This window comes from Miscanthus floridulus, chromosome 5, assembly GCF_019320115.1.
Source record: "Miscanthus floridulus cultivar M001 chromosome 5, ASM1932011v1, whole genome shotgun sequence".
NCBI lineage: Eukaryota > Viridiplantae > Streptophyta > Magnoliopsida > Poales > Poaceae > Miscanthus > Miscanthus floridulus.
In genome coordinates, this window is record NC_089584.1 from 80,147,287 (window position 1) to 80,174,458 (window position 27,172).

At 42.1% G+C, this 27,172-nt stretch overlaps 1 protein-coding gene across 2 annotated transcripts; it reads right to left on the reverse strand.

Moving 5' to 3' along the window:
• Nucleotides 1-21,276: 21,276 nt before the first annotated feature.
• LOC136450119 (GDSL esterase/lipase At1g28600-like) lies at nucleotides 21,277-26,538 on the reverse strand. 2 transcript variants are annotated; one of them, XM_066450414.1, is made up of 5 exons: nucleotides 26,084-26,538; nucleotides 24,911-25,120; nucleotides 23,698-23,846; nucleotides 23,340-23,616; nucleotides 21,277-22,020 (listed from the first exon to the last, which is right to left on the reverse strand). In XM_066450414.1, exons 1-5 carry the CDS (start codon nucleotides 26,523-26,525, stop codon nucleotides 21,716-21,718), a joined length of 1,383 nt encoding a protein of 460 aa, XP_066306511.1. In that variant the 5' UTR covers nucleotides 26,526-26,538; the 3' UTR covers nucleotides 21,277-21,715. The 2 variants fall into 2 exon arrangements, with proteins under 2 accessions (XP_066306511.1, XP_066306513.1); XM_066450416.1 differs by having other exon boundaries at nucleotides 22,018-22,156; nucleotides 26,084-26,512.
• Nucleotides 26,539-27,172: the final 634 nt, after the last annotated feature.

A 27,172-nucleotide genomic window follows, 5' to 3' on the forward strand; every position in this document is an offset into this window, starting at 1 on the left:
TTCATGGGTTTATCAGGATTCTTAATGGGTTTTATCCCATCACAAGTGATCTCCAAACTCCCAAATCAACCGCCTCAAGATAGCAAGCCATTCTAGCTTTACAATAGGGGAAGTTAGTGCTGTCAAAGTGTGGAGGCCTAGAGGTATCTATCCCAACCACTCTAAATGGTGTTGGCTCAACGACGGTTAAGCCAAAGGTCCAAATTGAGCCAACCGGCTCTGATACCAATTGAAGGGGACCGTGACGCCTAAGAGGGGGGGGGGTGAATTAGGCGACTTAAAAATCTAACTCTAAACTATGGCCCCTTTTTCTAACCTTAGTAAAACCTATGCAAAAGATAAACTATCTAAATGTGCAACTACGGTTTTGCTAGTGTGTTGCTATCTCTTCCGCAAAAGGAGTAATGCAATCAATGTAAATGCGGAAGCTAAAGACCAAGGTAGAGATATGCAAACTCCCGTCGACGACTCTGGTATTTTTACCGAGGTATCGAGAAGTGCGCAAGCTTCCCCCTAGTCCTCGTTGGAGCCCCTTGCAAGGAATCCCTTGCAAGGGCCAAGCTCTCGGTCAGGTAACTCTGTGGATAGTCTCGGGCCTTCCCCACGCGCAAGTGGGTCTCCAATGTGCCTTTCGGCAAGCCTCTCCCGGATGCTCCGCGCCGTGTTCACTATCAAGCTTCCTGCTGAAACGTTGTGGGCCTTGTTTCCTCCGGTACACGGTGGCGGCCACACCACAAACGCGGTTGGTGTGATCTCACAAGACTACAAGCCCCTCCGACGTACAACAATGGTGCGCGCAAGCACCGAGTGGTAAGAGGTATGCAAACCTCACTAAACACTAGGCCTAAACCTAGAGCAAGCGCATAAGCGGTGGTCTAATCAACCTAAGCACTTCGCAAAGCACCTACGCTAATCACCTAATGAATCACTAAGCACTATGCAAGTGGAGATCACTAAAATGGTGTATCAACACCCTTGATATGTTTCCTTAGCTCCACACCTCTCATTTGATCGGTTGAGGGTTGTATTTATAAGCCCCACTGAGAAAGTAGCCGTTGGGGATGAAATCCCGCTTTTCTGCTACTGACTGGATGCTGATCACGTCCTGACTAGACGCGTCCGGTCGTCCCGACCGTTGGAGCGCTATCAACTGATCGGACGCTGCCAGCGTCCGGTCACATGCCACCGGACGCGTCCGGTCGCATTTTCGCCGCTCTGGAACCTCTCTGTACTCGATCGAACTCTGCTATCCTGCGTCCGGTCAATCTGCCACTAGCGTCCGGTCCAGCGTCCGGTCGCTGCTGCTGCTGAGCCTTGTGATCAGGGCTTCCAGTCACTATGCTACTAGCGTCCGGTACAGCGTTCGGTCACTTCTATGAGCTCGTTTCTTCATGATCTTGCGTACGGCTTGGTTCCTATCTTCATGATTGGACTTTGCTTGATATCTTGGGTCTTCTCTGGTGCTTCTAAGGTCTTGCTTATGGTGTTGATCATCGGATCATCACATCGCCTTCGTCCAAGTCACGTCTTGCATCCTATTGAACTACAAAGCAATCACTTGCAAATTCATTAGTCAATTTTGGTTGTGTTGGTCATCAAACACCAAAATCCAAAGTAAATGGGCCAAGGGTCCATTTTCCTTACACATACGTTCTCTCAATATAATCGTAACTAAATGAGCTACATGTTTCGTTGTTAGTGTACCTGCAGAAGATTCATTTCAGCCCAACCCAACAGTTATATGTACATAAGGGTAAATCTGGGCTCTAAGTTGAATATCAAGGATAGCATGCTATATAAGAAAGCAGTAAACTAAATACTTCCATATATATATATCCCATATATATACTTCTGTATCAAAGCTACCTGATGATCAATTACACTACCCACAATTAAATATGCACCATACACACATGCAAGCATGCATATACAACCGTATCAAAGCTAGCTCTCCCCGACTGCACTCTCGCATCTTGTAGTCCTGCCACTCATCAACTTACCTTCTTACCTGGCATAGAGGCATTTGATCCATACATTACCACTCAAGTGAGTGGCATCCATACAATAGCATGCCGTATGGACGACGAAAGTAAAAAAACCCCATGTTAGTACTTAAATAGCCACCTAATAGTTCTTAACTGGGCATAAAGGAGATGACCACTGGCACACTATAGTTTTAAGTTCAATCTTCAACACTCTAAACTTATTACTACAGTTGTAGAAATTAAGTTTATAAAACAAAAACCTTTGTTTTAATTACACATGTGACAAGTTTAGTGTTGAATCCTGCTCCGATGCCAGCTGTAACAGAACCATCCAATTTATAAGAGCACAAGTACAATAGCAACCACCGAGGCAGTCAAACCATCATACTTGAGCCCATATAAATCCGGTAGTCCAATGAGTATCACGAAGGATCTCGAATCAACCAACATACAAGCCAAGATCGTACATGATTCAACATACAAGCCACATGTTACAACAAGTTCACAAATAGTTTGTCATACATTAGAGTTCCAACATAGTTGTTACAACAGCAGTTTAACAGTAGCGGAAACAACATAGTTCTGAACGACATCAATAGTAGTTTAGAAACATAGCCAGTTTTCACAGTCATCTCCAACAAAAGCACAAGGGTGAGATGATATATAGAATGACCATGCCCATGGTCCTATTCCTCATCCACTATAGGAGCAAAGCAGTGCTTATAGTAGCCGTGGTACATCATGTTATCTGCAACAATAGGGAAATAAACCCTGAGTATGAGAAGGTACTCAGCTAGACTTACCCGTCATAAACCAAAAATAAGAGACACCAAGGATCATGCAAGGCTTATAAGTGGAGCTGGTTGACATCCTTTGCCTACAAGCCTGTATTTATCTAGTATCTTTTAACTTCGAAATAACAAGTTTATTATTCCTGTCCCATTCTAGATTAGCATCTATCCTATGCCAAACATGTTGGGTACCATTAAATCATCACAATAGTAACCATATCAAGTTGAGCATTTCCATAATCCACATAACCATTACTTTCATCAATTACTACGATGAAGGGGGCTCATGTCATGTTCTCACTATTCGGGAGAGACAGCGATTCGAATCAATTCCTACCTAGCTGGAGAATTATTCCTAACACACACCCATACTCCCCCTGTCAGGGTCGCATCAGGTCACCTTTGGTATAATTGAGGTCCAAATCACGGGTAAGACCAGCGCCGCACCCTCAAAGATACTACCAATCTGCTAGGAGCTCGGGACTCGAACCTGCCCTTGGACTCATGCCATTGGCTCTCCGTACATCCTTACTACCTCCAGGGTGCGCACTTTAACTGCTCGTGTCCCCGGCCTAAGTTGAGCTACTCGGCTTTGCAGTCGGAATGACTTATCCAGCCAACTATGTGAGAGGCATGCGTTCAACATGACAAGAGGTCCTCCAACGGCCGGTCCTTCAACGACACAGATGGAATCACTATAAGTCACCACACCTAACATATAAGATTCGACCCGGTCTCCAATTGTTCAACATCACCAGGTTATGTTCCACGATAGCACAATATAGCCAACCATGATCAAGTCACCACCTATTGCTCGCAGGTGATAGGAAATCATCCGACTTCTACCGGTCTAAGCATGGCTAAGCATAAAGGTCGATCCTGGACCTACATATGATTCAAGATAGATATTTCTGGACAAGGAAAGTATATGCAACAAGTGGTTCCAATCAACTCTTATAACCTAATGCATCAAACATAAAGGACTCAAGTAATATTTTGTAAAATAGGGCAGACTTAGAATGCTCCGGGGCTTGCCTTTCAGAAACATGGCCGGCTGGTGGTCAAGGCACTCTAGGAGATGATCAACTTTAGGCTCGCCTTCGCCTGGAGCTTCTTGGTGCTGAGCTTCCTGGTTCTCCTCTTGTGGATCGGCTTTGAGTTCCACCAACGTGATTTCTTCCGCTGCACCTATTGCATGCATATGCATAAAGCAAGTATCATGAATGCATAAGAAGAATTGTGAATGATATGACATGAGAACATGCATGATTCTATGCTGATGATTATATCAAGTTACTTAGATGATAACCAAGTTAAATTCGTATTTACTGCGTAGGTGCATATCTCTTATCTAGAAATTTCAGGAATCCACACTAAGTCCATTTCTGGACCACAACACAGCAGCTACAAGTTTAGATCATAATTGGAGTTTTAATTAACCAATTGCTGTGATCTAGGACTTTCTAGAAAGCTCAAAAAATTTCCTACAACTTTCATTTAGTCATCACAAGATGATTTAATAGCTATCTAGGTTCAACAATTCAATCATCTAGATCTGTCCAGTAGATAAGCAAATTCTGACAGCAGACTTCTAACAGCTATAACTCCCAAACCACTTAGTCTATTACCATGAAAATTTGACACAAGTAAGATCAGTAAGTTATCTACAACTTTGTTAATAACAAGTTTCACAGGAAATGTAATTATCATCATGAATTTACCAATACAACAGAAACTACTCCTGCAGCCATCTAGCGGAATTATAAAGCAATAATTAAGTAGCTGCTTATAACCAATCAACTTAAAGCACAACTACCATTATCAGTAGATCATATGCATCACAAGGACTACAGAAAACATTATGTTTATGCCAAACTAATGCATTTAGATACCATTATTAATTTCTTTATACAATAAGGTGATTTATGAGATAAATATTTCTAGTGCTCCATAAAGTCAGAGAAAATTATAGTAGCATACATATGACCCCAAAAATCTACTGTGCAAATTTCATGCCAATTGGATAAGTATAGCCCACTATACAAAAATGACAAGTTGCTTAGGTTTATTTTAGCAAAAATAGTTTAGCCTATTGAAAAGTGTCAAGCAATAGATTTCATATTTTTCTTAGCTTCCCTAAAACCCATTAATAGTGTAATAAAATTTCATGGCAATATCTTACTTATTTTTATCCTTATGAATTTCCTCAGAAAACACCATTTATTAAAAGATAAATAGAAATACCTTACTCCAATAAAGTTTACTGCAAGTTTAGTATTTTCCTAGCTAGAGAACGTCAACACAAGACCAGCAAAATTGGAATCACAATTTTATCACTTGCCTAGCTCAAGTTATGTATTTTACAAGATTGCAAACAATTTAAAAGCACTTATTTAGCTCCATTTAATTCTCCTAGAAAAATACTAGACACAGTGCATTTCATATTTTTATCAAATACTACACTTCATGATGAATCCAACAAAATTTGGTTCACCAAAATTAGACACTCCTAGCTTGAGATATGCATTTTTGAAACATACATTCAAATCTAGAAAATAAATCAGAAAATCAAAATATACATAGGCTGGCAGCTAGGGCCCGCGGTCAATGGGACCCACCCGTCAACGAAACAAAATAGAGGACGATGTTTGACCGGCGATAGCTTGCCGACGGCGAGGTCTCCGGCGGTAGCGTCTAAACGGACGATGGGTTAAGATGCTAGAACCTACGGCGAAAGACCAGATGAGGGAGAGAGAGCGAAGGTGCTTCTGTGTAAGCTGGCCATGGCGAGCCAAAAGCGCGGTGGCGCTCCGATGATGGTGTGGTGGCGGTGAGGCAAAATGGGGCCTTACCAAAGCGTGACATGAGGTAGTAGTGGTTCGGGGAGGTAGAGGTGAAGGTGGCGGAGCTGTTGGCGCGAGGAATCGAGCGGTGCAGCTACGACAATGGCGAGTGGCCTTAACCCTCCACGCTAGCCTGACTAGCCAGGCCAACGCCAGCGTACGGCCACCACGTGGCATGCCTGGCCTGCCCCCGGTCGGCCACTGACGGCGCGGCGTCCGTGGCCATCAGGCCCAAAATCAGTGACTGACAGCGCAAGTTCATCCACCTCTATCTCCTAATCTGTGGCGAGTTAACAAAAACTCCATTACTAAAAGTTGTAGAGCTACATGTAACCTACAACTTTGCTTTGGGAAGTAACATCTAATTCGCTATAGTTTTCAAATTGCAAAGCTTCAAAGTAGGGTACATCGAAACTAAAACTCAGTTCATGACTTAGCAAATTTTTCTAAGTTGAAAACAGTATTTTGTTGATTCTTGTGAGCCCTATTTGACCATGTTAGCTGAATTAGCTCTTAACCTAGAAATAAAAGTTGTTACTCTAGTCAAGTACTACAACTTTGCTTAAGGGTGCACTGCTATGCAAAGTCTCTAGAGTATAGTTCAACTTAGGTCAAACATACAACTTAAAAATGAAAGCCTACACTATAACCATGACTTAGAGGCCAAATGGGTCCAAGTCATAAATACCAAAGTTGTTCCATGTGACATTCTAAACATGTTTAAGGTACTCCTAAGGTCCCACAAACATTTTATACATTGGTCACATATAAATCCTAGCATATGTAAAGCATTTAGTAACAACACATGTGATATACGCAATCATAGAGATAAAATTTGAGATGCTCATGCTCATGAATGATCAATGATGCTTGTGCTCATGCAATGCCAATGCCAAATACATGCTTAACACCTAGGGTATTACAGCCCTTCGCCCCCTTAAAGAAATCTCATGCCAAGATTTGCATGACTGACCATCTCTTGTAGAAAACCAGATAGACCTCACGAAGATAATCCTCTCGCTCCCACATAGCGTCTTGCTCACTATGGTTATTCCGTACCACCTTGTAGAATTTAATGACTTTGCTATGGGTCACTCTTTCCATTGTCTCTAGCACTCGAATAGGTCTTTCTTCATAGGTTAAATCCGACTGGATCTTGACACTAGCGGGTTCAATAGCTTCTTCGGGCACATGAAGACATTTCTTGAGTTGGGAGACATGGAAAACATTGAATATAGTTCTCATTTCTAGAGGTAGCTAGAGTTTGTAGGCTACTGGTTCCCTTCGTCCAATGATCTTGTATGGGCCTACATACCTAGGTGCAAGCTTTCGCTTCACACCAAACCTTAGCACTTTCTTCATGGGAGACACCTTCAGATATACAAAATCCCCTACTTCAAATGCAATGGGACTTCTTCTTTTATCTGCATAACTCTTCTGTCTCGATTGAGCAGCTTCAATATGATGTTGAATAATTCAAACTTGTTCTTTAGCTTCTTTGACAAAGTCAATCCCATAATACCTTCTTTCACCAGGCTCAATCCAATTCAAAGGAGTCCTACACTTTCGACCATAAAAAGCTTCAAAAGGAGCCATCTTGACGCTTTCTTGATAGCTATTATTGTAGGAGATTTTGGCCAAAGGTAGCCATTTCTCCCATGAACCCATAGAAGAAATCACACAAGCTCTCAACATATCCACTAGAATCTGATTCACCCGCTTAGTCTGACTAGCTATCTGAGGGTGGTAAGCAGAGCTATGGATCAATTAGGGTACCTAACTGCTTATGTAGATGTTCCCAAAAATGATTAACAAACTATGGTCCTCGATCTAACATAATGCTTTTAGGCACACCATGCAATCGTACGATTTGGGCAATGTACAACTCTGCATACTGATGGGGTCGATATCTTTCCTTAATAGGGATGAAATGTGTAGATTTAGTCAAGCGGTCAACAATTACCCATATGGAATCATGACCCTTTTCAGTGGTTGGAAGCCCAACTATAAAATCCATACTGATGTCATCCCATTTCCATCTTGGGATAGACAGTGGCTGAAGTAGTCCAGCTGGCTTCAAAGGGATGGCCTTGACCCGACAGCAATTATCGCATCTAGCAACAAATGCTGCCATTTCTTTCTTCATTTTTATCTACCAGAAGCGTGTTTTCAGATCATGGTACATTTTATTGCTACTTGGGTGAATGGACAAATTGGAAGAGTGTGCTTCCTCTAGAATTTGGTTTCTCAATACTTTCAGCTTAAAGGCATCTGCAACCACATTGGCTTTTCCCGGATGATAATGTACTTCTAGGTTGTAATCCTTGATCAATTCCAACCATCTTCTCTGCCTCATTTTCAATTCAGGTTGGGTGAAATTGTACTTGAGGCTCTTATGATCAGTGTAGATATGGCAAACATTACCAAGCAGGTAATGTCTCCAAATTTTTAGAGCATGGATAACTATTGCTAATTCTAAATCATGGGTTGGATAATTGACTTCATGCTTTCTCAGTTGCCGCGAGGCATAAGCAATGACTTGGCCTTCCTGCATTAGAACACACCCCAAACCGGTACCTGATGCATCGCAAAACACATCAAAAGATTTCTCAATGTCAGGCTATGCTAAAACAGGAGCAGTAGTTAGCAATGTTCGTAAAGTGTGAAAAGCTGCCTCACACTCCGGTGTCCATACAAATTTCTCATCCTTCAGAAGCAACCTAGTCATGGGCTTGGCCATTTTGGAGAAAACCCCGAACCACATGAACGGAGGTTGGGGCTTTCCAATCAAGAACCTCCTGCACCTTGGATGGGTCCACCAAAATTCCATCTTCAGATAAAACATGGCCTAGGAAAGGTACTTTCCTCAACCAGAATTCACATTTACTAAATTTAGCATATAACTTATGCTCTCTCAGCCTAGACAACACCACTCTCAAGTGCTCTACGTGATCTTCTGCATTCTCAGAATAGATCAAGATATCATCGATAAACACGACCACAAACTTATCAAGCTTGGGCATGAATACCGAGTTCATTAAATACATGAAATAGGCAGGAGCATTGGTCAACCCAAAGGACATGACTAAATACTCATAAAGGCCATACTTAGTGGAAAAAGCTGTCTTAGGTATGTCCTCAGGCCTGATCTTGATTTTGTGATAACCTGACCTCAAATCAATCTTAGAGTACACTTTTGCTTTTGCTAATTGATCAAATAAGATATCAATGTGAGGCAAAGGATATTTGTTCTTGATAGTAACAGCATTGAGTGGCCGATAGTCCACACACATCCGCAAAGACTTGTCCTTCTTTTTCACAAATATGGCTGGACAACCCCATGGTGATGAACTAGGGCGAATGAGACCCTTTTCTAAGAGCTCTTGCAATTCGGTCTTCAATTCTGCTAATTCATTTGGCGGCATTCTATAAGGTCTTTGGGAGACGGGCGCTGTACCTAGTATTAACTCAATCTTGAACTCTATATCCCTATCGGGTGGTAACCTAGGTAATTCATCTGGAAAGACATCCGGAAATTCACATACTACATGAATATCAGCAAGGGCCAACGGCTGGATAGCATTGGCCACCTTTTGGGGTTCAAACTCCCTAGAAAGGGGTACTAGAAAAGCATCGTTATTCCTGGGGTCTCTCAACATAATGGTTTTAGTTGATGTATCGATAAGGACACCATGGTTCTTCATCCAATTCATACCCAAGAACACATCTATACCCAATCCCGGTAATATCACTAAATTTGTAGTATACTCTCATTCCCTTATTTGGATAAATACATCTTTAACTATCTGATTGGTAGAAATGTTACTCTCGGCTGCACTTATATAATAACCACCTTTGTCTACTACAAATATTTTCTGATCATACTTGGATGCAAATGTTGGACTCATGAATGAATGCGAATCCCTAGAATCAAACAGAACAACTGCAGGGTAATGGTTCACAAGAAACATACCAGCTATGACAACCTCGCCAGAGGGAATCTCTTCCATGGTGGTGTAATGCACATACCCTGGGCGTGCATTTGCAGCTGCTGGCTTCTGATTATTCTTCTTGGGGTAAGGGCACTCCCTCGCCCAATGACCAATCTTGTTGCAATTGAAACATGGTTGATTGTTAGGCGGTGCCTTCGAGTTACCTTGTCCTGCACCACCCTTAGGTGGTAGAGCAATAGAGTATGCCCGATGATACCCTTTATTTGCTTGGCTTGGCTGGGCCTTCTTCTGAGGTGGCCGATATTTTGGAGTAGGTGGGCGGTATTGGGTTCTTGCCACCACTGGAGCTCTTTGCTGAGACGCACCGGCTTCAAAGGCCCTCTTGTAGCTCTTGGATGCAGCATAAATATTATTATGATTCTCTTGTGTGAGTGCATCACTCACAAATTCATTGTAGGTTCTCACTCTTGTTATTTGCTACAGTCTTCATCAACTTTGGACCTAGTCCTCTCTTGAAACTAGCAATCTTCTTAGCATCGGTATTCATAAACTCAGGTGCATACCTAGAGAGGTTGTTGAAGGCATGCAAGTACTCACAGCGAGCCGAAAGCACAACGGCGCTCCGGTGATGGTGCGGTCACGGTGAGGCGAAATGGGACCTTACCAAGGCATGACATGAGGTAGAGGTGAAGGTGGTGGAGCTGTTGGCGTGAGGAATCGAGCGGTGGTGCTGCGACAGTAGCGAGCGGGCATGGCAGAGCGACGGCAATGGTATGGCGGTGTGGTGCTCCGCTTTGCTCTGGCGTGAGCGAGAGAGAGCGAAATGGAGAGAGCAGTAGAGGCGCATGCCTTAACCCTCCACGCTGGCCTGACCGGCTGGGCCGGCGCCGGAGTATGGCCACCACACGGCGCGCCTGGCCTACCCCTGGTCGGCCACTGACGGTGCGGCGTCTGTGGCCATCAGGCCCGAAATCAGTGACTGACAGCGCAAGTTCATCCACCTCTATCTCCTAATCCATGGCGAGTTAACAAAAACTCCATTACTAAAAGTTGTAGAGCTACATGTAAACTACAACTTTGCTTCGGGGAGTAACATCGAATTCGCTATAGTTTTCAAATTGCAAAGCTTCAAAGAAGGGTGCATCGAAACTAAAACTCAGTTCATGACTTAGCAAATTTTTCTAAGTTGAAAATAGTATTTTGTTGATTCTTGTGAGCCCTATTTGACCATGTTAGCTGAATTAGCTCTTGACCCAGAAATAAAAGTTGTTACTCTAGTCAAGTACTACAACTTTACTTAAGGGTGCACTGCCATGCAAAGTCTCTAGAGTATAGTTCAACTTAGGTCAATCATACAACTTGAAAATGAAAGCCTACACTATAACCATGACTTAGAGGCCAAATGGGTCCAAGTAATGAATACCAAAGTTGTTCCATGTGACATTCTAAACATGTTTAAGGTACTCCTAAGGTCCCACAAACATTTTATACATTGGTCACATGTAAATCCTAGCATATGTAAAGCATTTAGTAACAACACATGTGATATAAGCAATCATAGAGATAAAATTTGAGATGCTCATGCTCATGAATGATCAATGATGCTTGTGCTCATGCAATGCCAGTGCCAAATGCATGCTTAACACCTAGGGTGTTACACTAAACACATTCACACCCTCTATGGTGTCTTGAGTGCCAAAACAAAAACTTATTTGATACCTTTGTGTTGATCTCCTTAATTTTTATTTTTCTCTTTCTTCCTTTTCAAGTTGGAGCTTGATCACTATCATGACATGTCCATCTCCACCTCCATGGACATCCAACTTGCTCCATCACTTGGTGTGTACCGACCTAGCTCATGATCACACTATATGACATAGGTTAGTACTTAGGTTTCATCAATTATCCAAAACTAAACTAGGACTTTCAATCTCTCCCTTTTTGGTAATTGATGACAACCTTTTCACAAAGATTTTTAATGAAATATTTTTTTGGATTCATGTTGCTTGCCCAAGCATTTTACCATGTGTAAAGGATATGGACAAGTTTCATAAACCTGAATTGGTAGCATTAGCTCCCCTACATATGTGCTAAGAGTTTGGATTTGAAAGCTTGCACATATGCATGGATTACGAAGTGTGGGAGAGTAATGACTACCAAATGATGCTAAGGTGTAAAGAATGGACCTTTGAAGCGTGATACCAATCGGAGTTGCCAATAATACCATCCTTAGAACCATGGTTAGTTGGATAGCACTTGCAAAACACAAACACTAGATACCTCGTGAGATCAACATTAAAAGCAAGGCTCTAGTACCACTAGAAAAGTGAGCAAGGCACATCTAACTTTCATCCTATGCATGCTAGTTTTGCATTTCTTCAATCAATCCTACAACTAGCATACACCACACAAGCATGGATATAGAATTTAAAAACTTGTGCTATGCAAGCAAACATATGTAATGCACATACAAACGCATCAAACAAGTTTATGAGCTTGCTCCCCCCTACTTGTGTGCTTCAAATTTTAATTGATCCCCTTCCACTACCATTTCATTTTGTTTGCTCTTCCTATCTTACTATCTTTGTGAATTACTTTTCCCCTTTTGGCATCAAATACCACAAAAGGTGAGCTCAAATTTTAGATAGGTTGGGGTGAAACCATGTTAAGAGAGGATCATTTTCCCATAATTGGTTCAATCTAGATCACTTGCAAAAGATATTTAACTTGGTTTGATCTAAGGGCAAGCTTCTTCACACCTCATTTCAAGGGTTATCTTGACCATGTTGAGTTAAACACTTATAGCTCATTTTCTAGATTAAACACTAGGTTCATAAGACCACAAACATGTCATATGCTACCACTAGATCATTTCCAACATAGAAGCAATAGTGGTACCAAGCATCAAATCCATTTGATTTTCATGAATGAGCCTAAGACATGATAGGAATAACTAGATGCACTAAACAAGTCCTTAGCAAAGGATGAATGACATGTTAATCAATTTTACCTTGCTTTGCTCGAAGGAGAGGCATGTCATATAATGGGGTGCATCAACACATATTTGAGAAGTCAAGTATGTTCAATTCATTCCTTAGCTTGCAAAACCTCTTCTCATCAAGTGGCTTGGTGAAAATATCAGCAAGTTGATCATCGGTGCCCACACTTTCAATGCAAATGTCCTCTTTTTATTGGTGATCTCTAATGAAAAGATGACGAACATCAATATGCTTTGTTCTTAAATGTTGAACTGGGTTGTTGGTGAGCTTCACGGCACTCTCATTGTCACATAGCAATGGCACTTGTTTGAATTTGGTTCTAAAATCACTTAGTAGCATTCATTTAAAGTAATTAAGCACAACAACTACCGGTCAAAATGTACTCCGCTTTAGCAGTTGAAAGTGCTACACTATTTTGTTTCTTTGATGACCAAGACACAAGTGATCTTCCCAATAGTTGACATGTGCCCGATGTGCTCTTTCTCTCAACTTTGCATCCTGCATAATCGGAGTCCAAATATCCAATCAACTCAAATCTAGCTCCTTTGGGATACCACAATCCAATATTTTGTGTATACTTCAAGTACCTCAAAATTCTCTTTGTTGCCTTCAAATGACTTTCTCTTAGTGAGGTTTGAAATCTTGCACACATGCATACACTAAACATCACATCTGGCCATGTTGCGGTCATATAGAGTCAATCATAGTCCGATACATCTTTTGATCCACTATATTACCACTAGCATCACTATCCAAGCTTCCATTTGTCCCCATTGGTGTACTAATAGCTTTAGCATCATCTATTCCAAACTTCTTGAGAATGTCTTTGATGTACTTGACTTGACTCACAAATGTACCATTCTTCATTTGCTTGAATTGAAGACCAAGAAAGTAACTAAGCTCTCCAATCATGGACATCTCAAACTCATTGGCCATCATCTTTCCAAACTCCTCACAAAAATCTTGATTGGTTGATCCAAAGATAATGTCATCAACATAGATTTGCAACACAAACAAGCCATTGCCTATCTTCTTGGTGAAGAGAGTGGTGTCAACCGTGCCATCTTGAATCCCTTAGAGAGTAGAAAATCCCTCAACCTCTCATACCATGCTCTTGGTGCTTGTTTCAATCCATACAAAGTCTTCTTCAACTTGTAGACATGGTTGGGTTTCTTATCATCTTCAAATCCAGGTAGTTGCTCAACATAGACAAGCTCATTGATGTACCCATTGAGAAATACACTCTTCACATCCATTTGGTACAACTTGATGTTGTGGGCACAAGCATAGGCTAACAAGATCCTAATTGCTTCTAATCTTGCAACCGGGGCATAAGTTTCTCTAATGTCAAGACCTTTAACTTGAGTGTAACCTTGAGCCACTAATCTTGCTTTGTTCCTTACTACTATCCCATCTTAATCTTGCTTGTTCCAAAAGACCTATTTTGTTCCAATCACATTATGATCCTTACGCCTCTCAACTAACACCCATACTTGATTTCTTATGAAGTTGTTTAGCTCTTCATGTATAGCATTCACCCAATCAACATCCTTCAAAGCTTCATCTCTTCTTTGGTTCAATGGATGACACAAATGAGAAATGTTCACAAAATGATGCCAATCTTGATCTTGTTTACACACCTCTTGAGATATCACCAATTATAGAGTCCAATGGATGATCTCTTGCAACATTGGTTGGTTGGAGCACTTGAACTTGATTGCTTGCACTTGGTTGATTATTTGGTTGAGGTGATGTACTAGCCACTTGTTGTTGATCTTGCTCTTTGTCATTACTTGCACTAGCTTGATTTTGATCATGAGAACCACTAGCTTGCACATTTGAGAGTACTTGATTCTTGTCATCTTCAATATCAATCACCTCTCTAGGCCTTATATCATGAAAATATCCATCTTCTTCATTGCATTGACTAATTGAGTGCCTCTTACATCATCTAGATTCTCATCTTCCTCTTGAGAACCATTGGTTTCATCAAATTCAACATCATGCACCTCCTCAAGAGTACCACTAGCTAAATTTCAAACTCTATAAGCCTTACTAGTAGTAGAGTAACCAAGCAAGAAGCCTTCATCGTATTTCTTCTTAAACTTGCTCAATCTAGTGCCTTTCTTCAATATATAGCATTTGCAACCCAAAAACCCAAAAATATGCAATATTGGGCTTTCTACCATTTAAGAGCTCATATGGTGTCTTCTCCAACATTAGGTGATAATAGAGACGGTTGCTATAGTAGCATGCGTGTTGATTGCTTTGGCCCAAAATAAATGACTAACATTGTACTCACTTAGCATTGATCTTGCCATGTCAATCAAGGTTCTATTCTTCCTCTCAACAAGGCCATTTGATTCTAGAGTATACTTAGCCAAGACTTAATGTCTAATTCCAAATTCAGCACATAGCTCATCAATTCTAGTATTCTTGAATTCACTACAATTGTCACTTCTCACTTTCTTGATGGTTATTTCAAACTCATTGTGTATTCTCTTGATGAATGTTTTGAAGGTTGCAAATACATCACTCATGTCAACAAGAAAGAACACCCATGTATATCTAGTGAGATCATCCACTATCAAAAATCCATATTTGTTTTCACCAATGCTAGTATAAGTTGTTGGCCCAAACAAATCTATGTGCAATAACTCAAATGCTCTAGATGTGCTCATGATGCTTTTCTTAGGATGTGTGTTGCCAACTTACTTTTTGGCTTGACATGCACTACATAACTTATCCTTCTCAAATGTGACATCCTTCAAGCCCCTTACTAGATCATTCTTAATCAATTTGTTCAATTGTTTCATTCCAACATGACCAAGCCTTCTATGCCATAACCAACCCATGCTAGACTTAGAGAGCAAACATGTTAACAATTGAGTTTCACTAGCATTGAAATCAACCAAAGTATAGATTCTCATATCTAAAGCCTTTGAAGATTAAGTTAGAGCCATCTACAATTATGATATCTACATCATCCACACCAAATATGCACTTGAAACCAAGATCACACAATTGAGTTACTGATAATAGGTTAAAGTTCAATCTCTCTACTAGTAGCACATTGGAAATGCTCAAATCATTGGATATTGCAATCTTACCAAGCCCTTTGACCTTGCCTTTGCCATTGTCACCAAATGTGATGCTATCATAACCACTACTATCATTGGTGTTGATTGAATTGAACATTCTTGAATCATCGGTCATATGTTGTGTGCACCCACTATCAAGCACACAATGCCTTCCTCTGGCTTTGTAATTGACCAACAAAAGAAGATCAATTCTTTTTAGGTACCCAAACTTGCTTGGGCCCTTGAAGGTTAGTGACTAAGGCCTTTGGCACCCAAATGACTTTCTTCTTTGAGCCCATAATTGGTGTACCAATGAACTTAGCATGCACACCATTGACACCCTTGGTCAGCATATAACAAGAATCAAATTTAATTGAGGATACATTGGTTGGTTTGTTCTTGTAATATTGTTCTATGTGCCCAACTTGCTTGCATCTATTATAAAACCGACCATTGCCCTTCACAAAACTAGTCTTGTGAGTAGCAAAGGCCACCTTGCCTTTCTTGGGGGTATAGCCTAATCCCTCTTTGTTGAGAGAAAAGCTTTGGCTACCCAAGCACTTTACCAAGCGGGCATCTCCACCATAGGTATTGCCTAAGGCACGAGTGAGCTCATTCACCTCCTTCTTGAGAGTCTCATTTTTCACCATTAGTGAGGCATCACAAGTGAAACCATCACTCAAAGGTGAAGTAGAAGTGAAAGTGATACAAGAAGGGTCAGTAGGAGCAACAACAATGGGCTTGTAGAAAGATTCATCAATAATATCACAAGTCAAGCCCACATCACATGATACAACAACCATATGCTTGTCTTGATATAGAAGAGAAGAGTGAGCCTTTTCAAGCTTAGAGTGAGATTTGACAAACTTCTCATGGGCTTCCATTAGCCTCTCATGAGTAGCACTGAGCTCATCAAAGGCTTTCTCAAGAGATTTGCATTTCTTGCGCAAGTCTTTGCACTCCTTTCTTTTTAGCTCAAAACACTCATGAGCTTGTTCCATCATGTCCATGAGCACCTCTTTGAAGTACTCCTCATCATCATCATCGCTCCTACAATCATCACTTTCACAATCATCACCATCACTTTCATTATATTTTACCTTAGAGGACTTAGCCATGAAACATGATGGTGTGTCGAAGAGAGAAGGCTTGTTGTTGATGGCGATACTTGCAAGTGCCTTATTCTTGGATGTCTTCTCATCATCACTAGACTCATCATTATCCGAAGAAGCATCACTATCCCAAGTCACCACATAAGAGCCACCCTTCTTCTTCTTCTTGAAGGACATCTTGTTCTCCTTCTTTTCCTTTTTTCCTTCTTCTTCTCATCCTCTTCATTGTCACTATTGTATGGACAATCCACCAAGATGTGATCTTTGCTCTTGCATCTAAAGCACCTTCTCACTTGGTCTTTGTTCTTGAAATTGTCCCTTCTCTTTCTTGACTTGTAGCCCTTCTTCTTCATAAACTTGCCAAAGTTCTTCACAAATAGAGCCATGGATTGTCAAAGTCACTAGTTTCTTCATCATCACTTGATTCTTCTTTCTTTGCTTTGCCCTTGCTCTTGGATGATGTGCTAGACTTGAATGCCACACTCTTCTTCTTCTTGTCTTCATCCTTCTTCTCATCTCGGTAAACCCTCTCCCTTTCCACATGGTATGTCTCTTGTGTCATGACATCACCTAGTACTTGGTTAGGGACTATGTCCTTTAATCCTTCTCTTATGATTATCAATCTCAATGTTTCAAACCTTGAAGGTAGGCACATCAAGAACCGATGAGAGAAATCATCATTTTGTACTTTCTCACCCAAACTCTTGAGATCATTGACAATCACTTGCATTCTATGGAACATCTCCAGAATTCTCTCATTATCCTTCATCTTGAAGCTTGTCAACTTATCCTTGAGAATGTACAATTTTGCACTCTTGACCACCAGTGTGCCCTCATATGTTTCTTCCAATCTGTTCCACACCTCACTAGCTCTCTCAAGATCCTTGATTTGCTCAAACACTTTTGAATCAATGGCATTGTAGATGGTGTTGAGCGCCATTGTGTTGCATTGCTTGTTCTCTAGTTCTCTTGGGGTTGGATTTGTGGGATCAAGAATCACAAAATCATTCTCGGTCACATCCCACACCTTGTCATTGATTGAACCCAAATACATCTTTATTTTTCTCTTCCAATAATCATAGCATGTACCATCAAAGTGTGATGGTTTGCCCCTAACATGGTTGAACACTATTTGAGCTGTATTTTAACACCGAGGTTGTTAAGCCTTTAATCAAACGGTGACCACGACTTTGATACCACTTGAAAGGTCCTAAATGGCTAGAGGGGGTGAATAGCCTATAAAAATCTCTACAAATTCACTAGAGCAATTGATTAGTACACTAAACGGCGTAATGTAGTTTTGCTCTACCTCTACAAGAGTTGTAAGCCACCTATCCAACAATTCTAGTTGCTATGATCACTAAGCACACAAAAAACTATGTCACTACTCTCTAAGCTAGTGTGCTCTCAAAGACTAACTAAATAGCTACACTAACCAAACTAACAAGCTCGTACAACTAGCTACACTAAAGAGCTTGACACTAGGCAAGAAAGAAAAGAATGTAAATACAAGAGAGAGTAGGGTGATTATACCGCCGTGGCAAGAGTGATGAACCAATCAATGTGAATACCAATCAAACACTGGGAGAATGCCAATCACAATAGACATAAGATTTTTCTCCTGAGGTTCACATGCTTGCTGGCACGCTAGTCCCTGTTGTGTCGACCAACACTTGATGGTTTGGCGGCTAATTGGCACCGCACCAAGCCTTCACTAGGCACCGCAAGAACCTACCACAAGTGAGGTAACTCAATGACACGAGCAATCCACTAAAGTTACCTTTTGGCTCTCCGTTGGGGAAGGTACAAGGCCCCTCACAATCACCGGAGATGGCCACAAACAATCACTAACTCATGCCAATCCTCCTCCATTGCTCCAAGCCGTCTAGGTGGCAGCAACCACCAAGAGTAACAAGAAATCCGCAGCCACAGCGATCCCCAAGTGCCACTAGATGCAATCACTCAAGCAAATGCACTAGGAATCACTCTCAATCTCACCATGATGATGAATCAATGATAGAGATGAGTGGGAGGTGTTTGCTTAGGCTCACAAGGATGTATCACTGATGAAAATGTGCAAGAGTGTGAGCCAAAGCCAAGCCAAGTCTATTTATAGAGCCCTCAAGGCTCTACTAGCCGTTAGACCTCAGAAAAAGCCATCGGACGCAACTCCACGGGGCGTCGGACCGTCTGATGCCCTACCACGACCACTCTAGAGCTGCCACATGTCCCGTTTGAACAAGACAACCGTTGCCACCAAAGAGCGCGCCGTCGGACTCAGTCAAGAGCCATGTCGGACCCGCCAACGTCCTGAGTCCAACGCCTGCAAAACTACACCGAGAGGGTCCAGAGTTGGTTTTTTAGTCGGACCCTGGTCCGACGCCTACCGTCGGACCCAGGCGATGGTCTGACGCCTCCATGTGTCATGCTCACGTCAACCTCCTCGTTAGCTAGCCACCGTCGGACCCGAGGAACAGTGTTCCCGTCGTGTCCGACACCTCCTTTTTGCGCGGTCCAACGCTGCTATGCCCGTGCCTGAGAGTTAGGGTTGGCCGTCGGACCCGGCCAGGTAGGGTCCGACGCCTCCTGAGCCAGGGTCCAACGACCCTGCTCCTTCTCCTTTCCTTTTTTCAACACTTCAACCACTTTACCCTTGCTTCCAAGTTGCTAACCACAAAGTGTAGAACTTATGTGCACGTGTGTTAGCATTTTTCAAAGCATTTTACAAGGGTTAATTGTTAGCACACTAGGTCCCTAATGCATATGTATGAATCATGTCACCTAGTGGCACTCGATAACCGCTTAGCCAAAGATTTCCCATCTTTATATTACGGCTATCGAACCTAAACACGCTCACACCCTCTATGGTGTCTTGAGTGCCAAAACAAAAACCTATTTGATACATTTGCCTTGATCTTCTTGGTTTTTGTTTTTCTCTTTCTTCTTTTCCATGTTGGAGCTTGATCACCATCATCACATGTCCATCTCCATGGACTTCCAACTTACTCCATCACTTGGTGTGTACCAACCTAGCTCATGATCACACTAGATAACATAGGTTAGTACTTAGGTTTTATCCATTATCCAAAACCAAACTAGGGCTTTCACGCGTCTGCACCACGACGCTACCCCATCTACCGGCCGCCGGCCAGCCACTGCCCCACGCCCATCTACCCATGGGCGGTCGGTCACCGCCAGGTGCCCAGGTGCGCCCGCTGAGGAGCAGCCGAGCAGGAGCGGCATCTGGTGATGGACGGAGGAAGAGAGGAGGGGCGTGAGGTACAGGAACCTAGCGCCGTGACTTGAAGAATTTGACAAGTAATTTTTGTGCAGACTTGAAGAATTATCAGCAAGACACTAATTGATATTCATTCAATCTATAGGTTCACCCATTCTTAGTTATTTGTATTTTGCAATGTATGGATCAAATGATCAAGAACTACTAGTTTATTCTTGAAATTTGAGGTAACACCTTGTGTTTCTCATATAGTTTTTTGCCATAATTGTTTGATAGCATCGTTTTCGCCATGATTTGTGTGATTGTAGTATGTTAATGCGGTACGTAATGAATACGGTGCCTTTTTGCTGGTTCATTTCCATCCCACCTATAATTTTTTTCTGGCTCCGTCACTGATGGAGAATTAGTAGTATGTATTAAAACCCTTAGTATGACAATGTACGATTTATTGCTCTCATGTTATCCTTCACGAGTTCACGTAGTGGGACGACACACAGGTGGTGTGCTCCGGGGGATGACTAGGTTAATTAGGTTCAGCCGAGCGAGTCCAGTAGTTGATATGACAGTCATTTGCATTGAATATATCCACTCTCCGATCGAGCAGACTTTGAGGTCATCTTGTGATGTTATCTGCCATTTGAAACCACAAGCAAACTTGAGTGTATTCCACTACATTGAATATTTCCACCCTCGGATCAAAGGGACTTTAAAACTTGAGTGTATTCCATTATACTGAATATTTCCATCCTCGGGTCAAACGGACTTTGATGTCATCTTGTGATGTTATCTGCCATTTTTGCTCAAGAAGCAGGACATGACGGACAGGTTATTTTCTGCTAGCTGAAAGCTAATGTGTGATTTAAAACTGTATAGGTGCAAAACAGACAAGTACATATATGTGACCACCTTTTTTACAGATCCAGATCCAACATTCCGATGAACTCCTGCGCTTGAGAATAGATTACAAACGGAACCTACCATTTAACAGTCACTTGACCAATTTGCGAATGGAACATTGTATATCCTCATCAATGGATCGCCTGGTGCTTGGTAGCTAGGGCCAATTTTCTATTCTAGATTTCCATGCCACAAGATCAATAAGTTTTTAATTATATAACTAACAAATGGATAACAGCTGCACCGGCAATAGGGTATAACTTTTAGATAATGACAAGAACGGTACAAAGGGAAAATGTAATCTCTAAGTGAAGGCTGGAGATCCTAGAATTTTGGTTTCGAACAATAATCTTGCATTATAAATCAAGCGAGACAATGTGAATCAATGAAGCTGCATTGTATATATGCTTGTATCTGTAAGAAGGCAATTGAGCCCATATCAAGTACTGCATACATTGCCCTCAGGAGCTGAATTTTTAGATCTAGGTTCCTATATAGTACGACCACCTGCAGAGACTGTCAACTTTCATTGTCCCTTCTGCAACCTGTCGCAGTTAGCTGCTAGAAAAAAGAGCAGAGCAAAGTAATGCACTGAACGATTGCAAATTTCTGCACTACAAACTCCCCTCCCCTTTTTTTCCCCTCCTCACAGCAGCAAAGTGGATTGTAGAACTACACATGACTCTAGATCGATGGATCTCTTCTCGGCTTTGAGAAGTGTCCAAGATGATAGGGCCTGCAACATCTACACTGCCCGTTGTAACTCTAAATGCACTTCTTTACCAGCAGAAATCTAAATGTGCTTGAGCTCAGCAGATCAAATAAAAGAGCTCAAAGCATCGTATGATACACTGTTTGTTGGATTATCTGTACATTGGTGAAGTTGAGAAACTTTGAATTCCACACCCTTGCAGATTTCTGAGAGAGGAGGTTTGGCATACCCCCCTAGTACTCCTTGAATGACAACTTTGTAACTCGCCTCAGTGAAGTGTAGACCATCCCATGAGATGTATTTTGATGGGTCAGGGCACACTGTAGATCCTGGACGCCCGCACAATATTGAAGGGGAACAGTTGTACGGAGCGTCACTTCCGCAGCACGAATTCAGTGGGACTGTGAAACCTGCAACAGCATCTCTTGTTGCTTCGTAAATAAAACAAAGGTAAATAGAATAGCTTTGTTTCTCTAAGCCTCTCTACGTAGGTTCGTTGTGCTGGGTTACTGCAGCCTATTTAGACATGATTGAGCTTCAGTGCCACTGTTCAATTATGTAATATTCAGATGATGAGATATGCTCAACAGGTGTAGGCAACAAAAAGAAAACCATAGATTCAAGGATGAGGATGGTACTGAAATTTATGTCAAATAAGAACACAGAATCAGGCTAAAATTTTGACCAATAATTAGTTACAAAACATGGATTATTTCCGACTATTTTGGTTTAGGTGCCACTCTAATAAGAGCTAAGCATACGTAATGAAGCACTGTAGAACAGTTCAAAGTTGATTCGAAGCTCTGCCTGTAGGTTGCAGACTGGATTGACAAGTAATTGAGCCATGTTAACGTCTAACACAGATAAAGTAGTCCAGTCACATAGCCAAATTATTGCTTAAAGAGTGTAAAGTTTTGAATCTTGATATGCGTAAACACCTTATAAACTGGACCAGAGGGAGTAGGTATGAATTATTAAGATGAGTCCATTGCCTATTTACCAAGTTATACAAGCTAATCAATAAAGTGATAATAATATTATCCACAACCAATTTAGAGGCTCATCCTGTCTCAAGAGAAAGGAGGATCCATAAGATTAAGCAAGACTTGCATATCGTTCACAACTTATAGCACAAACCAAACAAAAATAAAGGCTATATGCTCTGATTAGCACAAACTATCATGTATATCTTGTGCATAACCAATTAAGCATCAGTTCTCTATAACTAAAGGTCATTCATGAACAAAACATAACATGAACAAAACGTAACATAGTTCAAATTCAACTTGGAGATTCATGAACTAAGGCTAAGGTAAATGAACCAAGCAATACTTGACCTACAGCAAATTGCAAAGCCTTCAACAAAAACAATGCATGTAGGGCATAATAGAAAATGCACATATGTGAATTCCAAACCTAACAAAAGGATACATATGGCACCATGTGAAACAAAATGGACACGGAACAGTAATAATATATATATAAGGAACATGCTGAATCTTCTTTTGTTTTTTTCCCAAACAATGTACTGTGCAATCAAGAAATCTGGAAATTAGATCATGCCAGATCCTTGAACATGTGACAGTATTTTCACTTTTTCAGAATTTTTGAAACATTTCCATGTATCAAACAATATGACAGGTGTAATCACCCACTTACAACATAAAGTTAACTTCACTTATATTATTATTTTTTATTTAGTTTGTTTTGATTTGAAAATGGTACTTACCAAACTGGAGTGGGGCACGGAATATGTTCAATGCAGCACCATAATAATCAGCATAAATGATGGTCACATCAGGGTGAAGATTCCTGAGTTTCTCCAACTCCTCCTGAAGCATCCTATTATGGTACTCAGCAAATTCATTGAGCCACTTAATGCAGCCTGTTTGTTCCTCATAGTAATCCTCCTTTTGGCTCTGAAAGATTGCAAGATATAATGGGACACACCCTATCGGGAAGTTCCCTGGAACAACTAACTTCTTTGCTCCAAAATTTATAAGATCCTGAAAACATGCAAACTCTTAATGCAAATGCATACAGGCTCCAAACATTACCTCACTGGAAAGGGGGACACACATACATACCGTGATGGCCGAGCTTATGGCACCAACAACATTAGGAACAACTTCATGTAGCTCATCAAGAGATTTCTCCCTAACGATTAAATGGTTGTAATCATTTCCGCCGACCTCTCCCACAAAGAAAAGTGAATTGGACACTATTTCCTTTTGCCCTACATACAAGTAAAATTTCAGTGGATTGAGTTTTGAGAACTCCAAATTGTGTTGTGTGTGTTTGATGACAACTAATTCCATGAAACCAACTATGGCACACAATCTTGGAGGACGTTTTTGCAATATCATTAATTAATACAGCTAATTGTATTAGCTAAAACAGTCAAATGAGACAACATTCATTTCAAAACTTGGTAAATATTCTGTGCTTTCCCTTGAAAAAACAGCAAACGATTACTATCTAATTTCTTGACAATTGTAACAAATGTCTTGGTGCTCAAAACAACCATAATTCCCACCGCATGCCTGTCATAAGTCCATAGCAAGCCACCAGATCAGATTTCAAACTTAAAAACATACGTTTCACCCCAGGGGCGTCCCTAGGCCCGTACAGGCTGTGCGACCTCTCGGGCCCCCCAATGCTAATATAAGTACCATAAGTATATATTATGAATTAAGCTTTGTTTTAAGTTTTAAGTATCCAAACTAAGTCTAATACATAGTTTATTGTGGCGATCAATGGTTTCTACATCCATGCATTGTGCTTCTCGGTTCTCACGAACGGCGAATCTAAGAGATAGTTACTTGATGTCTAGTTCTAATCGATTGTTTGCCAATGCATACTATTCTACAATTTTATACAACACATTATATTTTACATTGTTTTTTATTTTGACATTTAATATTTAGGCCTCATTTAAAGTTTCGCTCAAGGACTCCAAATTCAACGGGACGCCACTGTTTCATCCCAATAGAAGGCTCAACAAAGTAAATTTTGCTTCTCATTTATCAGGTGAATGTTTGCTACAAGTCAACTACAATCTCTATCAACCATAAAATAAGCAAAACACAGTGCTCAGTTACCCAGTTAGCCAGCATGTTTTTCAGCACGCCTGCCACTACTTTGCCATCTTTATTAGCATAATGCAAAACAACCAATCAGATGTTTCATTAATTCATTGACATTATTACTAAACCTGTTAACAGGTAATGATTCCATTTCATCAAACACCTTGCAGGAAAAGGAACTGTGACCAAACAGATAACTCAGGAAGTCACTTACCTGTCTCAGACGATGCAATGGATGGGAGAAGCTTCTGGAACCATTGCATCTGCTCATCAAGGGAATGAGGTGTCCATGTAGGCTCCACGCCACGTTCACGGAAGAACGAGCCATTGAGGGCAGTTGCCCCGCCGACCGCAAAGTTTGCACCATTCTGGAAGTCCCCGCCGCCAAGGTATGGTGGCACATACGGCAGGCCAAATGCCTCCGCTGCATGTAACAAGAGAACAAACACATGTCAAGAACACAGTTAGGACAGTGGATAGAACAAGTAATAAGATGTGGAAACATGAAAAGGCCCAGAATGATAAATGAGTGGGAAATGAAAGGCTGATATAATAAGTGTTGACCACGTGATGAGTGCCACCAATTTAACTGGTAGTTGGAGCTACCAAATGTGTGCTAGTTCAAGGAGATGTTGCCACCAGTGTCTAGTGGTTGGGGAGAACTGGGAAAGGCAACCAACTTATGCTGTATAAGCTGGGTATTTGCAGTAGAATGCTTCTTCCCAGCTCTTGAGATCTCCAGATTTCATTATATGTGACTAGAATATAATATTAGAAAAGGCAGAGAGATGGTTGCAGCTGCTTATAATCCATGAATTCTGAAACCGAGCATGTTCTCGCATGTGATTAGAAAATATTTCATTGACCCCACATGGACGTTTCCAGCTGCAATTAGAAGGCCTATTTTTGTGCAAACGCCACAGTTAACAAATTCCGAACCTCAGTAAGAGGAACATGTTCTAGCTGGAGACAGGGGCCAAAAAAATAGCATAACTGGCCATACTATATTCGCCTCACCACCACCGCACTGGCGGCGCCTCCTAAAAAGGATCATTGACCAGTCTATTGCTTGAAGAAAAATCAAACGGCGACTTAGCGATTCCCATCCCCTGCCATCATACGGTGGACGAGTACGCGGCAAGGAAGGAAAGCGAAGAGGAAGGCAACAATCAATCCAATTAGGCAGACTTGACACCACAAATACAGTATATTTCTACAAATTTTTACTATTGCTGTAGGGACAAAATCCATGGAGTGGTAGTAAGTTTTGAATTCGCACGGAAAAGTCCTGGAGATTCCATCCCCATTAATCAGGACGAACGACGGCGAGGACGAGCAGCAAGCGCTGATAACAAACACGTAAGGCGAGGAGACAGTTGGAGGTTACCGAAGAAGTCGAGCAGGTTGCGGCCGTCGGAGTATCGGCCGGAGGGGCGGCCGAAGAAGGTCTGGCCGTAGGGGAGGTTCCGCGCGGGGTCCGGGAAGTCGTCGGGCACGGAGAGCAGGAAGTTGCCGGTATCCGTGAGCGAGTCCCCGAAACTGAACACCCGGTCGAAGCAGACGCTCCCTCCTCCCGCTCTCACTACCGCCGCCAACACCACGAGCACCCCCGCGAAGAGCAGAGCCGCCCGCGACGGAAATGCCATGGCGAAACGACGGGCCGTGCCGATCCGGAGCAGAGGGCGGGTTCCAGAGGAGGGAGACGGAGACGGCGGGGTGGCCGTTGACATGGGTGTGGGGGAGGAGGGGGAACGGACGAGGGAGGAAGACGGAGGCGGAGGGGCAGCGGTTTTAAAGGGAGGGCCGGAGGGGACGGCGGAGCCATCCATTGATCCGCACGCTTTTTTCCAGTTTGCTCCTCCTATTTGGAAAACATTTTGTTCGTTTTTTATAGAGTTTTATTTGATAGTGTATCTATTTACTTCCATTTCATGCCACGCTTTTGTTTGTAAGGAGTGTTGGGGATTTGATTTTGATCGGCTGCCATGCTTTTCTGAGTTTTGGGGATTTGAATTTGATTTGATTCGGCTGTCATCTTTTTCTTTTCCGGACCCACGCGTGGCCCGTGTCGTGTGGCGGCCGGCGGTTGGGCGGCCGCGGATCGGCCCCCGTCCGTCCATCGCGCGACGATTTCCAGCTTGGCGCGGCTCGGTCGGGTTCTCCGCCCTCGCGCTGGCGCTTTCCGCCACGGCGGCATTTTTGCGTCTGTTCGTTTTCTGTTTGCCACGGCGACGTCATGCGCGCCGCACGATACGGGCGATTTGGATCTGGCGCGACTCCGGCCGGATCAGGTGACTTGGCGTTCGTCATCGTGCCACCGGTTCCCGTTGTCCGTCTCGGTTCTCCTGCGAGCCACGGCGCAGAGGTGTGCTTCCTACTCCACACGGCCTTTTCGTCATTTCGCGGACCGTGGTTGCAACCTGCCGGCGTTACACACTCCACCAGAGCTGTCAATATCTGTCTGTCTCTGTCTTTA